Genomic DNA, 21,946 nt, shown 5'->3' on the forward strand with positions numbered 1-21,946 from the left:
ATGAGGTTAAAGTTGAAGTTAACTCAGCGAAGTCTATGGGTAAAAAGCAGTCTAAGAGGGATTGGGGCTTTGGGGCACACATGAAGGTCTATCTGTAGGATTTGGAGGGAGGACCTGGTGAATTCTTTCCCCAATAGCTACAATTTTAGTTGTAAAGAAAGTTATGAAGTCATTGCTGCTAAAAGTTATGGGATTACTAGGCTCAACAGAACTATGGCTCTTGGTCAGCCTGGCTACTGTGCTAAAAAGAAATTGGGGCTTGTTCTTGTTTTCCTCTATTAAGAATGAATAATATGCTGTTTTGGCGTTACGGAGGACTTTTTTTATATATAATTAAACAGTTTTTCCAGGCCAAGCACAAATCTTCTAAATTTATGGAACGCCACTTCCTTTTTAACTTTTATATTTCCGGTTTTAAGTTGAATGTTAAAGTCACCCACGATAATGACTTTATCACTAAATCAGATAGAAAATCTGAAAATTCAGTCAAGAACTCTGAATAAGGGACTGGAGGATGGTACAAATTAATAAATAGAAGCGTTTTATCCAAACAAAACTCTAAACAGCCCTTCATGCCACTTTCTCAGGTCTTAGGATTTTCGGCTCTTTTGCCCATTTTTATTTTGACTTTTGTCATAGTAAAGTGATTTTGACTTGTTTCTTACTGGTTTGGAAAAAAAGACGTATTTAACATATCAATGCTTTATAAAATTGTGATTAGTACATTCTTACTACTTACTGCGGCACGCTCAGCTGATTCTCTCCCAATATTCAAAAAACTACTGAAAACTGAACTCTTCCGCATCTTCCTATGCACTTAAATCTTTAATATAAAAAAAAAAAAAAATCCTTTCTGCTCTCTTGCACTTGTATCTCGTGAACTGTGAACACTTTTCTGATAGGACTTTGCTTTGATGTTTTCTCCTTGACTTAAATTTTTGCTTGCCTTGTACCTCACTTGTAAGTCGCTTTGGATAAAAGCGTCTGCTAAATGACTAAATGTAAATGTAAATGTACTGGCATTTCAAGATTAAACAGTTGATTAATTAAGAACATGGTTTTCAGAAACATCAGTATTGGAGCTAAAATGATTTAATCTGCTATTCAGTGTTTTGGTAAGCTTTTAGATTTGGTAGCGCCAAATGCTGACAAATTAAGATTTTATGCTTTTCTTTGTCATACATGACAGTTAACATCTCTAACAGTTTATATACAAAATGTGTAATCAGAAAAATGTTCATCCGATTAGTCGATAAATTGAAAATAATCATTAGTTGTAGTTGTAATGAACAGTTCTTCCATTCACTTTGCCAGCATTTGCAAAAAAAAATGTTTTCATGTTCATTTAAATATGATGTAACAATGACTTAACAGCATTAATTTTAATGATTAGTGCGGCAGAGCAAGCTCACAGTAAAATATGTCTCAATTGGTAAAGAAGGCAGGTAAGGACAAAAGTAGGGAGATGTAGGGAGTAAAATACGTAGGTCCAGCATGTGTCGGTGGTCTCAAATGATCTCTGGGCCCCTCTGGCTGTGGAGGCTGGACCTTGAGCCACGAAGGAACATTCCATTCCTCTGCCTGTGCTGTGACTTCCTGACCTCGACAGCTTTGTTTCAAGGGCAGCTTTCGACAGGCAGCAGGATGCAAAGTAACAGCATGGCTTGAAGAAGCATGCCTCTGCCATTAGAACATGCCGGAAAACTGCTCCCCTGACCCTGTGCTCGTAATTCATCAGTGTAAGGTGAACATTACCTACTCTTAACATCAAATAAATGCACTGACATGGACATGTGCACACCAAGGCACAGTTTCATGGTCACTGACTGTAAATATACCTAGATCTGGTGCTTGTGAAGAACAAAAAAAAGTGTGCAGCATCTATGCCTTTAGCACAAAGACATGTTACTTTTTTATTTACAAATTTCATTTTATTCCCACTTTAAGTGATGTATTTGGAGTTTTAGGACCCATAATAAGGGATGAAACTAACCTTCGTTGAGTTTCTGCTCAGGGGATAAGATATCGTTGTCATAATATAAACACTACCATCTATCCAACTGCAGTCTTTAATCATATTTATGAATGTATCTCAGCTCTTATGTCTTTATAGAAGTGGTTTTATGTGTTAAGCTAGCAATGTAATAGCCCTCTCCATTTGCCAGCGTAGGCATTATTTGTGAGTTATTTTTAGAGGCTTAGCTGGCGGATGGCAGGTTGGAAAAGCCTGTGATATGTGTTTATGTCTTACAGCTTATAGTAGTGCACCATCCATCCACTGCAGGGAATAGACAAGATGAAAGCATGACAGTCAGAGAGCCTCTCTTAGATGTGAAAAAAGAGAGTTGGTCTAGAGTTGAAAACATTTAAGAAATTATCAGATAGTTTTTTTAAAATAAAATTATTGGATTTTGACAAAAATTAGATTTGATAATTGATCATTTGTTTGAGACATTTTCTAATTAATAATGCCAAACATTTTTCTGGTTTCAATTCCTTCTATTTGATAAAAAACTAAACGTATTTGTGTTTGGGACTGATTGTTAAACAAATGAAGCAATGTCCTTTCCTGAAATTTCATAAACAAAAAGATTAATTGAGGAAATAATGATAAGTTGCAGCCCTAAGGCAATTTATGCAATTAGATAGTTAATTGACAGCAGGGATTTGATTTACAGTAAAGAATCACTATATAGACAATGCTTGTATGTTATTCCATTGTTCATGAGACCTAGCTTTCAAAGTATTTTTTTCCTAGAGAGAAAATGTTTTCCTCAGTGGATGTAAATCCAGAGGCACTCTTTGTTTACTCAAATCCTGGCATTTCATTATCTGATAGAACAGACATGGCATAATAAGTATCTGCATAGTCTTTGTTTGCACACACACTATAGGTAGAGCCAGAGACAAAGGGCTTTCATTTCTCACCCACTGTCTTGTAACACTAAGTGGTTATGAAGTGGTTATGACAGGGCCTGCACTTGGAGGAGTTGCACATGTGCAAACAAAAGGAGGTGGGCTGAACTTGACTGGCTGCACATTAGCATGAATTCATCTAGATTAGCTGGTTTGGTGATGGGGGAGGGGGTGGTGGCTGGGATCCATGGATCAGCAAGGGGCATTAATGTCCCTGGTGACCACAGTCAGCTGGCAGCCTGAAAGAAGTGAAAAGAAATATAATAAGAGGCAGACTTTGAGCTTCCAGCTGTCCCAATAAGAGGATGTGCTGGTGACAGTATCTTGACATTACAAATAGGCATGGGGTTCAGTTGTATTTTATCAAATCTGAATCCTGTGTCAAATCCACTTATCAAAGGCAAATCCATGTAAATCTCTTATTGAATGTTTTTAGGTTTTTAGTTTTTAGTGCACTGTTTTATTTTTTACTTGGGTAAAACTAATTTAATTGTTTTGTGTAACAAAAGATAGAACTCAGTGTTCAAGAATATACATTTTAACAATCAAGTTATCACCATAGTTCTTATTTTTTTAGTGGTAATTGAGGGGCCATTTACCAGATAAGTCTAATACTGACACTAATAGAAATCATTGCACTTGTTGTTGTTGTGTCTACAAGTCATATAATTGTGTGTTATAGATGGAAGCAATCATGGCAGTAAGGCTGAGACAGGGCACTGGTCTTCACTGACATCTTGCATACCTAGATAGATAGATAGATAGATAGATAGATAGATAGATACTTTATTAATCCTCGGAGGGAAATTTCTGTGTTGCAATAGCTATTACACATAATAATACAGTATACATGCAAAGTAATGAGATGTAAATGAAGCTAATAAAAAATATTAATACACTGTACACTGTGCAGCTTAGTGAGGTAAACAGTCCTAAAAGCCAGAGATACCCCAGTAAATACTACATTTTGCAATCTTTTCTTTGACTTTGGGACAAGAAAACTGGTTGACTATATTTGTTTACAGCTGCATAGCTGAGTTATCATGAATTTGACTACATAATGTTTCTTTTGGTTTGCTTATGTCTGTACAGAGAGAGTCAAAATAGACAAAACTAAACATAGAAGATGTGAGATTCAATAGTTTGGCTGCAGAGCTTAACAAATTGAAGTACTTTACCATATTTGAAGTGAATTCAAAATGGAAGTGGCTATCGGACAATCCCTGGTTACAAACGGCATTTCTCTGTATTTTTACAGCTTTTTTTCTCCTGTCATTATGTTGAGTTTCCCATGCTCTTAAAGGGCTGCACAAGGACTGATCTTAAATTATTCTGTATTTGTTTCACATTATCTCTATTTGCTCCATGATACTGTTTTTATAAATTAAATCTTCAAAACACATTTTTTTCCAATAACGTGTACATGAATGTATTTGAGTACTTGGTATGTCCCACCCAGCTTGTTGGTCTTGATTGATGCATTTTTCTTCCTAGTAATTGAGCTGTTATTACAGAATAGAACATCTAGGCTTTTGTCTTTTGCTACTCCCTGTCTTAACCCTCCATTTGGCCCAGTAAGGGCCAAGCATAAATTTGCCCTCAAAAAAGAAGCGGATAATTTACAAATGAAATATTTTGTCTGTGAAGGTAAATTTTATGGTCTTTCTTATTTATTCTTTGTCAATCAACTCTCTTTGTCTTTTTACACATTTTTGTCACTAGCTCTTTTTTACTGTGTTGTAGACCCATTGCCCCCGACAAATGCATCTATGTTTGCCACACGTGATGGCACTGTGTTGCCCAGGATTGTGATTAATGGCCGCAATTCAGCCTGAAAAATTCCCTTGAGTGGGTGCTAGTTGCCTTACACAGAGAAGAAACTCATTACGGCTGTCAGTTGAGCTGATGGACCGGGGAAGGGTGTGAGTGATTTTGTGTGTGTGTGTGTGTGTGTGTGTGTGTGTGTGTGTGTGTGTGTGTGTGTGTGTGTGTGTGTGTGTGTGTGTGTGCTGTATATAAGCCTTCATGCAAAAATAAGAGTGTGTCCTCATGTTCTAACCTGGGTATAAAAGTGAGTGTGTGTGTCCCAGGGCTTGTATCCAAGTAACATGGATAATTCCTCAGAAATGAATGAGCCTGATTCTGTCAGCACCTTATTCACATAAACGCTCCAACTTGGACTTTTTAATGAATAACCATTTGCACCATGCTGCTTTATGACCACAGCCATTCTCTTCTATGGTATGATGCATATGCTTGGAACATATGGATTTTTTTTTGCCTATTATATTTTCCCATTCTCTATTCACAGATGAACTCTTATCTGTCATAAGATAAATGTGCAAGGTGGTGGGGACATTACATTGAATTAGTAGCCCTTTGTTAAAGCTAATTCTTACAAATGAATAAAATGACTTTCATTTTAAGTACCATAATTATCTGGTTGTTCTTATTAAAGATTATATGCGTGAAAAAATAAAGAGAAAAATAAGAAATAGGAAAGGGTAAACCTGCACAATATGGATAAACACATCACTGTGCTAATCAGAGAGATTGTTGTTTATGTTCTGTGACACTATATATGCTGCCAAATTGAAGGCTTGAGGATGTGCTCATATAAAAATTAGCTCCTTATGTGGTTCAAGCTATTGTTTTGTTGCTTAGTTTAAATAGACTTGACCAGGACTGAGACATAAATTTGCATAGTGGGTGCACAATGTTATACTACATGATACAAATAAATTGTCCACCTGTTTTAGATAAGTGTGAAGCATGCAGGGATTGGGCATGAACCCTTGTACCACAAAGATGAAGGCAAATAATGTTGACTTGCTTTAGGTTCTACAGAACTGAAGACATTCTTTGAATGATAACTGAAACTTCCTTAAGAGGAAGTCCAGTTGCTACCAAATAGTATTTTTGGGACAACCTAATCTGGATGACTGAGAATCTCCACCGAGAAGATGTGCAGTTACGCTGTTGTTGTTTTTTTTGTAACATATGTACATGTATACGGCATTTGGTGAGGAGACATCCACACACTGGAAGATATAAATACTAAAGCAGAGTTGTTATTGTATTTGTTGGAAAGGTAAACAGGACACTATTCTTAGCCATATGAGTTAGCTGGCTTATAATCATTGGTAATGTTATCTCAAGTACTTAATTTGCGAGCATTGTGTGTTTGCCAGTTTAAACAGATATTCAATATATAGATAAAACATTGAATGTTCTAGCTTTGCCTTATCTGATAGTCTACCTCCCAGTTCACCTGTAAAGTTACAAAGCTTTGTAATCTTGGGTAGTGCCTCAGGGTTGTAGTCAAATACAGTATTCACTACATGACTGGGGGGTGGGGTGTCAAATCCTAACACATATCGTACTATTGAGGTAATAGAAGCTTACTCGTGATAATTGGCATTGTTACAGTTTTCTGCCAAAGATCATAATAAACATTAATTTACCGAAAACACAAAATAAGTTTATATGCTACATTAGTATATGCGAGAATACATTAAGCCATATTTGTCAGGCCTAGTCAAGATTTTATTAGACAGCCTGAGACTTCAGACCTGCAGCTGTTCCTCTGTTGATGGATTTGTTTATGTGGATTTTTAAACGGATTGCATTTTGGAGACTGCGATGTGAAGATGTGGAAATCAGCAGGGACACTGAGCTGAGACACAGATAAATGCCCAATGGGAACCATGCAGCTGAGGTATAGTGGACCTCCCTCTCACAACCACCAGGGGCTTCTCTTGTGTCTGTGATGGAGTGGCAAAAGCGTGAGATTTACACAGCCGTTTTGGCCATTTGCGGAGCCCAGTGTTCAAGGCGCTGTAAGATGCAATGGAGCGCATGGACCAGTCCCGCCCTGTGTCTTTCAGATATCCCGTGGGAGTGCCAGATGTGGGGTCATCCATCTACCCCTGGTTCAGACCAGGCCCCCTCAAAATCACTGTCAGGTGCATAGTTAGCACGGCATGCTACTCTCATAGAAAGGAACTCACATTAAGGTATATTAATCAGAGAAATTTCTCTGGACTTCAGATCTTTCCACCAGCAGTGTACGATCAAGAAACAGGAGCATAAATAAAAGACTTTTCAGGAGAATTTCATTGTGGGCTCCTTAAAATGGCCTCCCAACCCAACAGTTGTCATCTAATGAGGGGGAAGTAATGAGTGTTTGACTGAGGGGAATTGTGATGCCAAATGTCTGTCCAGGTTGTTATTCAGAGCCACTGCTGTCTGTGAAGCTCACTTCTTTCTGGCTTCATAAAACAAGGGGCGGAGACGGACTAAAGAAGAATTTAATGGCATTTCCATTTGAATATAAATGTTATTTTAGCCCAGATGTCTGTGAACGTTTTAAAATATCTCAAACTCCCTGACACAAAGAAATGACAAGACAGGAAAGATATAAAGCAGTTGATGGGATTTCGTACAGAGCGTACAGTTAAAGAGCTCAAAAGACGGCACATAATTCATGTACAGTACATTTAAGCTCATATATTTGTAGGATGATAGGAGATGCATCTCTTGAATTCCAAAGCAGGCGGTTGGATGTTGAGGTATTGACAATATTAATTTGACCTCTGGTCTCTGAGAAAGCAGAGTGTCAACCTTTTTTTAACATGCATTACTCATGATAATAATAATCGATTGGAAATGATAAAAAAAAAAATATTGGAATTGACCAAAAAGATGTAAAGTACTCATCTTTTCTGGTTTTTTCAAATTCTGCTTATCCTAAGAATTGTACAGTATTAGTGTAGTGCGAGAAAATTATGTAAATTTCTATCTCTAAGACTAAATTAATTCTTCCATAGACCCTTAAAGTAATGCTCAAGAGAACTGACTTAAAAGATTTACTCTCAGCTATTTCTAGAGTTAAAGAAAAAAGGTAGGAAATCATCAGTCTATAATGAGGCTAAATACTGACCCACTTAAAGTTGGCTTCTGTTCTACTAGCTTTCATTTCCCTGTGTATTTTGTCAAGAACTATTTTCTTAAAAGCTGAGCATGTTTATATATGCTAAATAATATATATTACTGCATTTGACTGTAAAACATTATCTAATATAAAACAATTATTTTGTTAGCATTTAATGACTACAGCTCCTGTAAGTTTTAGATAACAGTAAGTACTCAAATTCTGTCCAACAAGTCCATTATGACTATTGAGTTTTTTTAGAAGAGATTCTCTGGAGGAAAAAACATTGACTGAGGCTAGTGGGAAAGTGGCTAGCCTGATAAGGGGATGGAGGCTATCCCAGATGCAGTGTCCTTAATAAGGTAGTAATTTGGCAGAGGGACAAACTAAGGAGGGGGGCAAGTTAAGAAGAGATGAAACTCTTTGAACTAGAGGAATCCAGGCTAATGGGAGAACAGAGTCTCACTTTACAACCAGGAATTTGAAATAAACTGTAGGCTGTGTATTGATTTAAGAGCAGTATTGTTGTAACATTTTGTTATAAATCACAGAAATCCGGACTCTCACACCTCTGCTGTCTTACACCAGGCAGGCCAGCTTCAGACAGTAGGAAGCCCAGATTGAAAACCTCATTTAGGACTCATCGTGGTACCAAGTCTGGAAAAGTTAACTTAAAAAAGACATGTGGCCCAGACATCTGTTTTCTAAATTGTGATGGGCAGTGTGGAAAATACAAAGTACCTCTAGGTGAGGTCTCTGATTCTCCTATCTATGCAGTTTTATACCCAGTTAGTCTCTAAGTCATACAAAACCGTTTTTTTCTCACACACTAAATCACTTTTTTATTATTAATGAGACCATACCAACAAGTTTGAATGAAAATGGAAAAACACTGGCAGTTAAATTCTGCTTTTACGGCTCTAGATTTTCTGTTATTTCAACACTCCTTTCTCCATTGTCTTCCCCCATTGTTGTCACTCTCTTTTTTCTTTCTTGCTCTTCTCTAATCTTACGCAAGAAATTCCTGGGAATCATTTAAATAATCCCTTAATTTTCAGCATCTGTTGTGCTTTAATCGGCCTCTTAATTAGGATGTGCATGCTGAAGTAGATTTTGGGGGCTTAGAGCATAGAATTGGGGCTACTGGGGCACGGCAAGGGGTGATGGAGTGGGAGGAGAAGAGGCTGCAGGGATGATGGGGTGTGGTGTATGGTGGAGGGGCCTGAGTTGGTGATAGGACATATATCACACACCTTACTAAAGTAAAACAAAATGAAGAGTTGAACTGCAAGTAAAGAAAAGGGACATGCTTGTAAGGACCGTCTATACTGGCAGGAAAGCCACTTGAGATATCTAAAGGCCTTGTTCCTGAGGCCTGCTGTCTGTACATCTGTCACTTGAGCCCAAGGCACAGATGTGCTGCTGAACTGATGCATGTGGTGACACAGGAAGGTGTTGATGTGCTAAGGCATTAAAGAAGGAAATATCATCTCTTGAGTCTCAATACAGTGTCTGTTATTTCGGGGACTCCTATTTAAAGGCTGTGTGGGCTCTCCATGCTGGAATACTATCTCTATTATTTATTTGCCTGCCCCAATGTGGGGTGGGTGTGCTGCTTGAACAGCATGCGCCTAATGATGTCACAGGCTTGAGGACTCATGGTGTTAGAGGCCAAAGACATTATAACATGGATGTCCACTAAAGCTTCACACTATAGCTGCAGGTTTGAATGATGCTGTCAGATGTCTGTCCCTCTGCTAGCATCATTACCTCTATCAATAAATCACAGAAAAACAGGTCAGTTTAAAAAAAGATGAAAATGTCTCAGATAGGCTGATTTGATCACTGCTGTAGGAGTCACAGAAAGTGGTAGTTTGGGCTTTTAATCACCCTATTTAGTATGTTCTTTGTCTTTATGTGTGTTAACAGAGTATTAAAAAAGCCATTAGGCAAAAATATTCAAGAGGCCAATCAACTAATCATCACTGAATCTACATTACTTTATTATGTCATTAGGTAGATTTGAGTCACTCATATGAAAAAGGTTGAAACCCCACTAGATAAAATTGCTGATATATATTACCAGTAGTGTGGAACTAAATTTCATCAGTATCGACTGCCCTTTTATTTTGTCACAGGCTCTCAAATCTAATAACCAGTCATATTATATAAGCAATAGCATTCATATTTCATTCTTTGTAAGTCTTTGTGAGATTCTAGAGTCAGGATGTGAAATTTTGACCTTTAAAACAGATTTTCATGTCAGTTCCTGCTAGATCCTGACTCCGTTTGGGTCTATTTGGGTATAATTTGTGAAACACCCAGCAGGGCAGTGCCACTCACTTGTTGGCTATTATTAAGTGACCAGAGTTTTGACAAGACCTGATTTACAGCTTAGCTACCCATCTAAATCACAGCGCTTCACATTTCCTGTCTGTGACCTTCCCTCATATAACTCCCTCGCTCATTTTTCTTTTGTGGTTGTCACCAAGGAACTGTCAACATATGTTCAAGGAGCAATCTCCTCCCTGTGCACTTGTGTATGGATTTCTTTTTAGTATGCATCCCAGCCTTTCTCTCCCTTGTTGCAGTAATTAGACCTGCTCCATTTAAACCAGCAGCGTCATGCTGGTAGTGGACAGTTTTTAATAATGTGTGAGTGTCTGTCAACGCTTAGCAAAGGAAGAGTGGAAAACAATAGAGGAACAGGTCTGCTGGGGGTGTGTGTTGGGATGAGTGAGAGTGCCTCATTGCCTCTGGCTCCAACCTACATCATTGAGGGGCATTGATATAATTGTGTTTCCTTTGAAGCAGCTCTTTGCATTTATTTATATGTATGTGCTTTAGCTGAGCTTGAGTTTGACGCTGCAATCTCTCTAGCTATAAAAAGTGCATGCACATTGCAAATTCCAAATGGCAGTTTTCTTCCTTATCTCCTACTGCATGGGCTTTTGTGCATATGTATCTGTATTGTGATTTTATTTTATTTTTTAAATTCTATTTCTGTCTGATTCAACGAGTACGTCCATAGTTGGAGGGGTATGGGCCTCTTAGAGAATCCATGTTTTATGCATGAGGGCCAAGGGTGGGGCCTGTTGGGGGGGTTGTGTCAGTGGACACACACAACAGCCAGATCAGCAGCGGACACCATGACTATTTGGCAGAGATGCACGAGAAAACCCCTATAGGCACTGCTCCTCCTTTGTTCTTCAGCATTCAAGTGCAATTTTGTTTCTCCATGTCCCCAGTGTTCCCACTACACACAGACAGTACAAACAGCAGTGTCCTTACATGTGTGTATCTTAATTTGAGACTGTATTCCAAGACAGCGAGCTTCTTTGATCACACTAGTCAATCTGAGGTCCCTGTTTTTATTTGTATTGCACTCTGAGGATTCCTGCCTGTTTCCTTACACCTAGCTATTCTGGATCTGCAATGGGAGACCCTTCATGACTGTAATTCAGTGCTACACTCTGCTGGTCTCTGCCCAAGCTCTGTTATACAACAGGCCAAGACTCTAGAGAAAAATGATTTACAGTGATTTTCAGTGTTTTACAACTTCAGTAAAGTAAAATATAATAAATGAATGTGAGCTGTATATGTATGCACTATAATAGTGGTTTGGTGAAAAAGAGGTTCTCTGTGACAAGCTACATTTTATATCCCAGATTGAAATAAAACAGTTGGTCCCTTGAGATAGACACTTGTAGTGGAGAGGCAAAATAAAATGAATAAGACTGAGAAATTGTCAGCAGGCTGAGTAACAATCAAAACTATAGAAACTGTGAATATGCCATCTCTTTTAACAGAGAACTCAATGCTTGGGATGAGTGAACTGTCACTTGCGCCTGGAAGAATACTAAATTAGCATGTTTAAATTTTCATCTGAGCTCTATACAACCAATCAGATTCAAGGTCAAGTCGTGTTGGAGAATACCCCACTACTCATTAAGCTCTGAAATGGAATAATTGCAGTGTAAAGTGTGGCCACTCGGTGTGAGTATCCATTTCTTTGTACCTCTTTTACAGTCTTTTCTCTGACATTTTCAATTGTATGTTGTCTCTTTAAACTTACATAATTGATATGTCAGCATAGGTGATTCAAAGAAAATATTAGACAAGTCAGTAAACAATCAAAACTCACAACACTCTATGCAAAATATAGACAAATGTGTAGCCTAAGAAAAAAATATACACAAATATACACTTCAGAAGCAGTGTTAGCAAACGGCATTAGTGAAAGGACGAACAGACAAACAGCCAGCCATGTTTTAGGCATAAATTAGCTTTCTGGGTAGTGCTTCTTACTATTTGTTTGTATGTAAGTAATATAGCTCAGGAGGACCAGCCAGTTATGAAATAAAGTATCTGTACCTCCTGTTATGCTAACAGTGTTCAAATAGGTCTTTCTTGGTCCATGTTAATTATGGTTGACATTTAAATGAGTACACTTCTGTTAAAGGAAGAGGGAGAGCTGTGGTAGAAGAGGGCCTCTCTCTAATTGAGTTTGTCACTGGCTCCACCTTCGATGCCGTCTTTGTTCTGTATGGAGTCGATATGTGAAGTGCAGCTGAATGAGGATTTCTGTATGCATTGATACTAGTTCTCCCGTAAGTGTGTCTGTGTTGACTTTACAAGTTGTCTTTTAGCGTTATTTTTTTTATACATGCTAGACTTCCATACTTAATGTTGACATATGACAGAAAATCCATATGCTGTTTTTCATAGAGATCAACTTAGAAACTGGTGACCAAGGAATACTGCTTTTAACATTAAACCTTACTGTGTATTAAATATAGTAAAGTAAATCATCATTGGCATATTGTATAAAAGCTGTCTTTAGCAATATTTATCTGAACTGATTGTAATTTTTCTTAACAATCTTTTTCAGTAAACTGCATAGTTAATGCTATAACAATATTGTAATTGGACTCTGCATTTATATAGTGCTTTTCTACCTATTGCCACTCAAAGCGCTTTAGTCTGCTTTTGATTCACGCATATCCATTCACAATCACATATATGCATTCACAATCACATATACGCACTCACAATCACATATACACACTCACACACCGATGATGGCCAACACTCACCAGGTGCAGCTAAGTGAGCGTTCAGTGTCCTGCCCAAGGGGGATCGAACCAACAACTGCAGGAATGGTGGACAGCCACTCTACCTTCCTCCGCCACAGTCGCAGTAATTCAGGATATTACTTTGGAGTTGAGGATTTAATCAGTTGGATGTAATTTTGTCATAAACACTCTAAACACACATAGTCAAAATAGTCTTACACAAAAATATAAAATAAAACAAAAGAGACAGATTTGCTTCAAGGCTTGTTGCTCTTCTTCTGTGTTATTGTCCTCCTCTCTCTTCCTCAACAGCCATGGCAGACTTCCATGTCCAACCAGAGTCAGTCCATGCTGAGGAGTCTGGTGTAGCAAGATTCCAGTGTCAGATCCATGGTCTGCCAGAACCTGTTATTAGTTGGGAAAAAGACAGCCGTCTAGTGGAAACAAAGGACGAGAGGTTAGATTAAACAACAATAAAGCCAGACAGAAAGATCATAGGTTTATAGATCATTAACAAGGTATCCCTGTATTTATTTGCTTCTGTTTTGCATCTCTTCTGTGTCTGTCTCTTGCAGGTACACTCTTCTGCCTACAGGTGTTCTGCAGATTACAGGAGTTCGTGAGGAGGACAGTGGGAAGTTCTGCTGCGTTGCCCATAACAGTGCAGGAGTGAAATACAGCGCTGAGGCAGATCTCGTTGTTTCAGGTTGTTACTGTTTATTTACGAGCAGACTTTTTTGTCACATGGAAGGAAGCTTTCACACCTACACCTGTAGATTAATGTAGCTGTAAATCTATGTTGTGTTCTGGTCTTTTGTTCATACTCCAATACAATTTGTGCTTTGTCCTCTGCTTATCTACCCTGCATATTCCAAGCCTTTTCCAAACCTATTGTTCTCCTGCAATAGGTTTGGAAAATCTATTGCAATAGAAACAATACCATATATTAGATACAGCTTATCTCCTAGATATGCATTATCTTAAAGATAAGCATATTGAGTTAATGTAAACTTGAGATATTTAATTAAAGGATGCCATACATCATGCTCATTTACATCTTCTGTGCCAATTGTCTTTTTTTTAAACAGTATCCAAGTCATCTGTTTACAAAGAGCCTATGATCCTGGTTGGTCCAGAAAACCTCACCCTCACTGTTCATCAAACTGCCATCTTGGAGTGTGTTGCCACAGGGTACCCTCGGCCCATTGTGTCTTGGAGCAGACTAGGTGAGAAAAAATCCTCATCAGATCAAATAAAAAGGCCACAGAAGGTTTACTGTATGAAGCTAGAATTTTTCCTTATGTGCAGTTTGGATTTGTGCGTGTGAAATTTCCATCTTTTGTGTGGCTTGTTTGTGTTCTAATGTGTTTGTATGTCCTTTGCAGCAGAGCTTTAATCTGTCCTGCATTGTGTGATAATGTATGTGTGCACAGAATACATTTAATTTAGTAGAACATGTATTGTGTATGCATGTTGCAGCGGCATAGTACACTGGGCCTTAGGGCTAAACATTATGTTTGACTTTGTTGCTAAATGCACAGATCTCCTCATGAAGTTGGATGTCCTTTGAACCACCCAAGAGCCTCTGAGTAATTGCTATGGGGTGCTAAGACAGATACAATTAGTTGCTCCCTCTCCTCATGTGAATTTTTTCTCAACTATCACTTAAAGTCTGTCGTGACCAATTTTTCACTCTGGTATCTGTTTTCTTAAACTATTATCAAATAAGATTAGCTTTACCAAATCTAAACGGGTCCCCCTCCCAAGCAGTTGGGGCATAATCAGATTCAGAGCACTGGCTTACACAAAGTTGCTAGAATGAAATGCTAACCCAACGGGATTTGTATGTATTAGATTACGGCAAGGAGGCTGGGAGAAACAGCATAATGAATCTGATAGTTTCACATCAGTCACTCCTTAATGCCAGAGTCTGTTTGCTGCTATTCATTGAACAGCACCACAGATTGCTAGCATGTGCTCTTTCTTTTCTGACACTAAGTTAATTAGGGCCTGACAGGGAGAAACTGATAGAGAGGGCATGACAATGAAAAAAGAAATGTAGTAGAAAAGAGTTAGAAAAGAAGAGATAAAAGCTCACCGGAGTGTTAATTATCAGTGCAGTGCATTAATAGTAAAAAAGTATAAATGCATGAATAACAACGAAACCAAATGACAGGTTCCGAGCACAAGCACATGGCCTGTAAATTATATTATCTCAATTTATCGTCATCATTACTTACAAATATTGTCCGTCTCGTAATCTTCTGAGTGTGGTATTATTCTAATTATTCTATTAAATTTATTGTCTGATTTGTCTGTTTCCCTCTAAAAACTCTGGAGGTTTTATTTCTACAGACAATGGCCTTTTTAAAAATCTGGTAAGAAATGTGTGTTTCCTGCAGTGATGGCAGATAATAGGGCAGTTCGAAACTCAGATTCCATTTTCTTTTGTTTTTTTTATTTTTCTGCATTTTTTATGTTGAAGAACCCCAATTCAAAAAAAGTTGGGAGGATGTGTAAAACGTAAATAAAAACAGAATGCAATGATTTGCAAATCCCATCAACCCATCCCATATTTTATTCACAGTAGAACATAAACAGCATATCAGATGTTGAAACTGACATATTTTACCATGGAAAATATTCATTTTGAATTTGATGGTAGCAACACATCCAATTAAAAAAAGTTGGAATGAGGCAACAAAAGGCTGGAAAAGGAAAGGCTGAAAATCAAAAACAATTGGACGAGCATTGGCAAAGAGTCAGTATCATGAATGTGTGTAAAATGAGCATTTCAGAGAGGCAGAGCGTCTCAAATAGAAAGATAAGCAAAGGTTAACCAATCTGCGAAAAAATGCACCAAACAATTGTGCAAAAATTTCAGAAAAATGTCCCATAATGTAAAATTGTGAAGAGTTTAAAGATCCCACCATCTTCAGTATATAATATCATCAAAAGATTCAGAGAATCAGGAGGAATCTCTGTGTGCAAGGGACAAGGCTGAAGGTTATAACTGGATGTACATGATCTTTGGGATTCTCTACTGGACATCACTGCATGGGCTCAGGAGCACTTACGGAAATCACTGTCTGAAGACAGTTCGCTGTGCAATTCACAAATGTAAGTTAAAGCAGTATCATGCAAAGAAGAAGACATGTAAACACATTCCAGAAATGCTGCTGTGTTTTCTGGGCCAAATTTAAAATGGCAAAATGGAAAACTGTTCTGTGGTCAGATGGTTCAACATTTAAAATAGTTTTTAGAAACCATGGACACCCTTTTCTGCGGACTAAAGAGGTGAGGAACCATCCAGCTATTTATCTGCCAAAATTTTAAAAGGCTGCATCTCTGATGCTATGGGGGTGCATTAGTGCCTATGGTGTGGGCAGAGGCTTTAGAGCAACATATGCTCCCATCCACACAATGTCTCTTTAGGAAAGGCCTCACATATTTCAGTAAGACTACGTTAAACTACAAAATGCATCCATCAAAACAGCATGGCTTCACAAGAGAAGAGTCCGGGTGCTGAACTGGCCTGTCTGCAGTCCAGAACTTTCACCAATAGGGAACAGTTGGCACATCATAAAATGAAAAATCCAGCAACAAAAGCCCAGGACTGTTGAGCAGTTAGAATCCTGCATCAGACAACAATGGGAATATATGGCCCCCATAAACTCCAGCAACTGGTCTATTCACTTCCCTGATGTTTGCCGACAGTTGTTAAAAGAAGAGGGGATGCTAGACCATGGTAAACAACTTCTTTGAGATGTGTTGCTGCCATCAAATTAAAAATGAACTAATATTTTCCGTGAAATGGTAAAATTTTTCTGTCTAAACATCTGATATGTTGTTTATGTTCTATTGTAAATAAAATATATGTTGATGAGATTTGCAAATCATTGCATTCTGTTTTTATTTAGGTTTTACACGTCCTCACAACTGTTTTGGAATTGGGGTTGTATTACGCTAACAAATATGGTAGAGATGTTTTTATTCAGAGAAAGATATTCATATATTTGATCATAAATCTTGGTTTAAACTTTCTTTGACTTGCCTTTTTTACAATAAAATTTTGAACTATGAACGACCATCTGGTTTCTGTCTCTAACCGGAGTTCCTGCCTCTGTGTCCAGCATGGTGCACATCTCCTTGGTTCTCTGCCTGGCCTTTTAATGCATAAAATCCTGACCGTACATTTACACAGGCTACAGATAGTTATAGATGGGATTAAAATACTCCGTTGGCCCCCCTAACTAATATCAGAGGCAGACAGAAATCATTGTTGGGGTTGAGACTGCTGATAAGGAGCATGGCAAAGTGTGAGCTTATCATGTGATTACAGTAAGAGCAGAAAAGAGGCAGCTATGAATTGTGTAAGGAGATAGGAGATTAGAAATTGCAGTTAAGAGTTTGTGGTGCCCTGGTGGCTACAGCTACATCTGCTGTGTAACTTTTAAAGCACTGTACTCCAAGCCTTTGTCAGACTATTCCCGCTCAAGTGTAATTACAAGCTACACTTACAATAAGAACACACATTCATTGTAAAACCTTAGAAAACGCTTGCTATCAGCCCAGGTTCTATTCAAGATGGTGCTCACTGCTGCTGTACTTCACTCTCATCTAATATGAACATACACTGTACATGTACATGTGGTTCTTTTTGTGCTGCCCTTTAAAAATTCTTTCATATAATTTTTAACTGTTCCCTTTCTCATTTCCTGGTTTAGACGGTCGTCCCATTGGTGTTGAAGGAATCCAGGTACTTGGTACAGGAAACCTGATGATCTCTGATGTTGGTGTGCAGCACTCAGGGGTCTACGTTTGTGCTGCAAACAAACCAGGCACCCGTGTGCGAAGGACTGCTCAGGGACATCTAGTTGTCCAAGGTGAGTCCTGGACTAACAGGACATGCTACTTACCAACAAACTAAAAGCACACACATACTGTATAGCTGTGAGGTAATAAGTTAAATCCTTTTTAATTCTGTGGGTGTCCAAACACCCTGACTATCACATGATAACATCACAGACCACTAGCCAGCACTGCCTGTAGCTTATCCAGTATCTTCTCCACAAGTCTTTTCCAAATGTGCATCACTTGACTGTGTGGGCGGACTAAATCAGACTTGGTGACTGGTCCAAATCTGTCACACTAAAAGGGTTTGAATAATCTAACCTAAAATGTCAACCAAAGCATAGCATGCTTTTTCAGATGGATTACATATTTTCAAGCCAGGAGTTAAAATGCTTGCTGCTGGTATGTAAGGTGTAAGGGTGATACTAGTAAGCTCTTTATACTGCCACCAAGACATCAAAAATATCTCTGCACTCGTGTTGTAATTTGCTGCATTTAGCTGAGCTTCCAACCTCATGGCATAATCATAGACCAAGTTGGCATGAACTACTATCGTGAATATTCCTTCATGTTTGAAAGACACATCTAGGCAATTCTGTAAATGCATCTTTCTGCAATGAAAAGAGCATAAAATGTTTATGCTTTGCAACTCTATGGCTCTAGTGTTTAGATATACAAAATATACAAGGCTAGGCTGTGATTTATTGTGACAGCAATATCCAGCAAAAAGAAGGTTTTGATCATTAGAACACATTTAAGATCAGTTATACTGGCTGAACAAACCTGGCCAAGATAAGATGTTGATGGCTTTGTGTCCAGGTTTCCATCAAAGAGGAACAATCCTTAACTATTTTCTCTCTGGTTGTAACCCCAAGACAAGACATCAGAGAAATCAGGTATATATTATGTGGCAATGGTAGGACATATGTGGCAATTGTATGTGTTTGATGAGTTAGACCAATACAATATGGCCAGGGAGTAGGTGGCCCTGTGCATGAATTGTCAGTAATCATGAAACATACAGCATCTACCTCACTTGCATATTGATCAGATGGACAAGACTTTGGTTCAGCCAGTAGCAGTATTGATCCTAATCAATATTTCATATAATCTCCCTGTCAAACCCTTAGCCTAGCAGCAACAAAGGAGACAAGCCAACAATGTTAATTACATGTCAATGTCTTCAGTTTTTGTTATCGATTTGTAGAACCAAAGGTGTACTCCTATCTCCAAAGAAATGTGGGTTAGACCTATTTCATTTCATTTTACTATATGTCTCTAAAGAGTCCCCATATTATTTTAGTGTAACTAAGCCACTGTGTGAATATAAAATTGGGTCCTGTGGTCAATAACTCCAAATTAACATGCAGTAAACAAAAAGTCCTATGAAATAAAACAGTAAATCAATTTGTTTCGATATGGTTCCTTTGAGGTACAAAAATTGAAACAAGGAAGAGTCAATGTGTAAGAGTTAAAAAAGCAAGATGGATGGATGGTACTGATGATCTAACAACCACCCTTTCAGGTGCAAATCAATATCTTTTCGAGGTCCTTCTGATCTTCGCTTTTAAGACAGTGCTCAAAAAGAAAGAGACTGAAGCTGAGAAAGTGAAAGAGATAAATGAAAGGATCATCAAACACTGTCAGCAGCCTCCATTCAAGTGCCTAAGAGCCCCTTAGCTTTTCTAATGGGAGGGTGGAAATGTTAACGTTGAAGAAGTGTCAGAAAACATTTTGTCTATTCGGCTGCAAACAAGAAGGAAGACACAACAGTTGGGGAATAACAAGTTGAACAAAGGGAACGTGTAAAATAGCAGAAAAATAAACAGTCAAATGCTGATACAGCTTATTCTTCTCTGCCAGTGACACCACACGTTGTCCAGAACTGCTGTTAATTACAGTACACGTTGCTTCGTTTACATTAATAATAAAAGTCATAATTCAGCTAAAAAAAGAAAAACAGTTGAGTCACATTTGCTAATAACTACAGTCTCTAGCATTTAAAGGAAATAGCTTTAGGGTCTGTATTGTGAACATTTTTAAACCAGAATCCTTTAATATAACTGTTTCTAAAGTTCAATCAGAATGCAACATGCAGAGCAATCTAAATGTCCTTCTATAAAATATGTATACCTCTCTTTATTGTTTTCCTCCAATTTTAAACAAATAGAAACAATGATAACATCTCAGATTGTGAGATTTTGTCTTTTGTATAGTAGCACTGCATTGACAAGCCTCAAAACTGATATCATCTGTGTGCTGTGGGTTATGGTCTTTTTATAGGATTTGTTAAAAATCAAAAACAAGGGAATAAGGGAGATTCTAAAAAAACAAGCCAAACATGACTTTAGTTTCTTAAACAACAGTTTAAGATAAAATAACCACACTGATTCACATTTTTCCTCTTCTCCAAACAGCTGTAACTTTACAATTGGAGTGCAGTTGCTCTGACCCACCTGAGAATGATAAATGAATGAAACAAAAGAAAGTTTAAACTGACATTTCCAGGCAATATTATAAGCCTTGTGTTCTGGCTTTTGTCTCTTGTGGTGACTCTGAGATATTGTAATTACCATTAAATTTTTTCTAAGTTAATATGGGCATAAATAATTCAGGTTTTCTAATCACTGATAACAGCTGGGACAATACTGAGTGCAGGGGGGATCATAAATCTCTGTCCATCAGCTCAAATAAAGTACCAACTCAGGAATACAAATTTGGAATGACCCTGCTAAGAGAACCATTTCATTTGAAAAGTTATTTTCACTTGTTAGTAGTATATGATGAGACCATAAACTGTATTTCTTAATTTTCGAGTGATCATGTGTTGTTCGTTAAATCTTCAGCAGTGCTGAGAAGGACTCGCATCATCTTGCTCCCACTTGTCTGCTGTTCTCTGTCTTGTAGTTTCTTGAATTTGTGTTGATCTAATTTCTCTTAGAACTGTGCAAAAAGACCCTGAATTATATGATTTCCAGTTTTCATTCCATACATCATAATATTGTATATCTTTCCTTCATATTACAGTAAATCTCAAAATGTACTGGACATATTTTAGCCTCTCATATATTTTCATTTCTATATTCTGACTTTCTTTTTCAGTCTCCTTTATCAGCCTAAAGTGTTTACATCTCCAACTCCTGTTATCTCCTGCTCTATGGTTATGGAATCAAAGTTTATCTGACTCACTGTTTCCCTTCTTCTTCAGCTCCCGCAGAGTTTGTTCAGCCTCCGCAGTCCATCGCTCGGCCCGTCGGCACCACCGCCATCTTCACCTGCCAAGCACAGGGCGAGCCTGAGCCCCAGCTCACCTGGCTGAAGAACGGGCAGATTCTAGAGCCTGGGGGACATGTCAAACTCAGGAACAACAACAGGTAAAGAAAAAAAAAACAACTTGACTTTTATTTTTATGCAAATGTATTCACATATTCCTAAGAGTAAAGAAAGTGGCAACAAAGCAAAACACTCATCCTGAAGTAAATTGTGAGAAGTATTGTCTTCTGCTTGTGACCCCGGTTTAGTTTGTCATGTTTTACTATTAGTATGCATTATGATTATTATTATTCAAATGCATTAATTTAGTAATTTTTTTGCATGTGCGTTATACATGAAACACAGTTGCAAATCAACAGTGATTTTGGTGTCAATTGCTAACAGTATGGACCGTAATGCATTATTGTCATTTTACTTTTTACAGTAACAAGCAGCATAAAAAGTTACTAATACAATTTTAGTATTAATACTACAGTTGCTCCCTCCAAAAACAATGTGTTAAAACAATTTTTCTTGTCACCACTGCAAAGAGTCAGTTGAAGCTCTGCATTTATTATTCATAGTCCTATCTTGTACAATGGAAGTGCCTACCAAACTTCAAACTCATTTGTTCAAGCAGGAACAACTGAGCATTTGCAGGCATTTTGTAAAGTGCTTAGGGCAACCCCTGATTTTAGTCAACCACTATATTAATAAAGGTTACATTACAGTACCTACAGCAGCTGAAAATATTCCCGTTACTTTGATTTTGGGTGTATGGCTGTAGCCCTTCAATGGCTAAACAACTAATACTGGGTTTTAGTAAAACTGTCAACAGCAGCCTACAACAAGAAACAAAGAACTAAAAAAGCTTGTGGCTGCATATGTGATGGATTAAATTTTGCATATTCAGACC

General features: G+C 37.9%; 1 protein-coding gene across 4 annotated transcripts in view; it reads left to right on the forward strand.

Moving 5' to 3' along the window:
- Window positions 1-21,946, forward strand: part of igdcc3 (immunoglobulin superfamily, DCC subclass, member 3) — a 58,621-nt gene that overhangs the window by 17,879 nt on the left and 18,796 nt on the right. For all 4 annotated transcript variants that reach the window (XM_067496320.1, XM_067496317.1, XM_067496318.1 and 1 more), the window contains exons 3-7: window positions 13,237-13,381; window positions 13,500-13,630; window positions 14,013-14,150; window positions 17,652-17,810; window positions 20,987-21,152. In XM_067496320.1, the coding sequence (XP_067352421.1) occupies window positions 13,237-13,381; window positions 13,500-13,630; window positions 14,013-14,150; window positions 17,652-17,810; window positions 20,987-21,152 (739 nt within the window). The remainder of the gene's footprint in view (window positions 1-13,236; window positions 13,382-13,499; window positions 13,631-14,012; window positions 14,151-17,651; window positions 17,811-20,986; window positions 21,153-21,946) is intronic.

This window comes from Channa argus, chromosome 2, assembly GCF_033026475.1.
Source record: "Channa argus isolate prfri chromosome 2, Channa argus male v1.0, whole genome shotgun sequence".
NCBI classification, from domain to species: domain Eukaryota; kingdom Metazoa; phylum Chordata; class Actinopteri; order Anabantiformes; family Channidae; genus Channa; species Channa argus.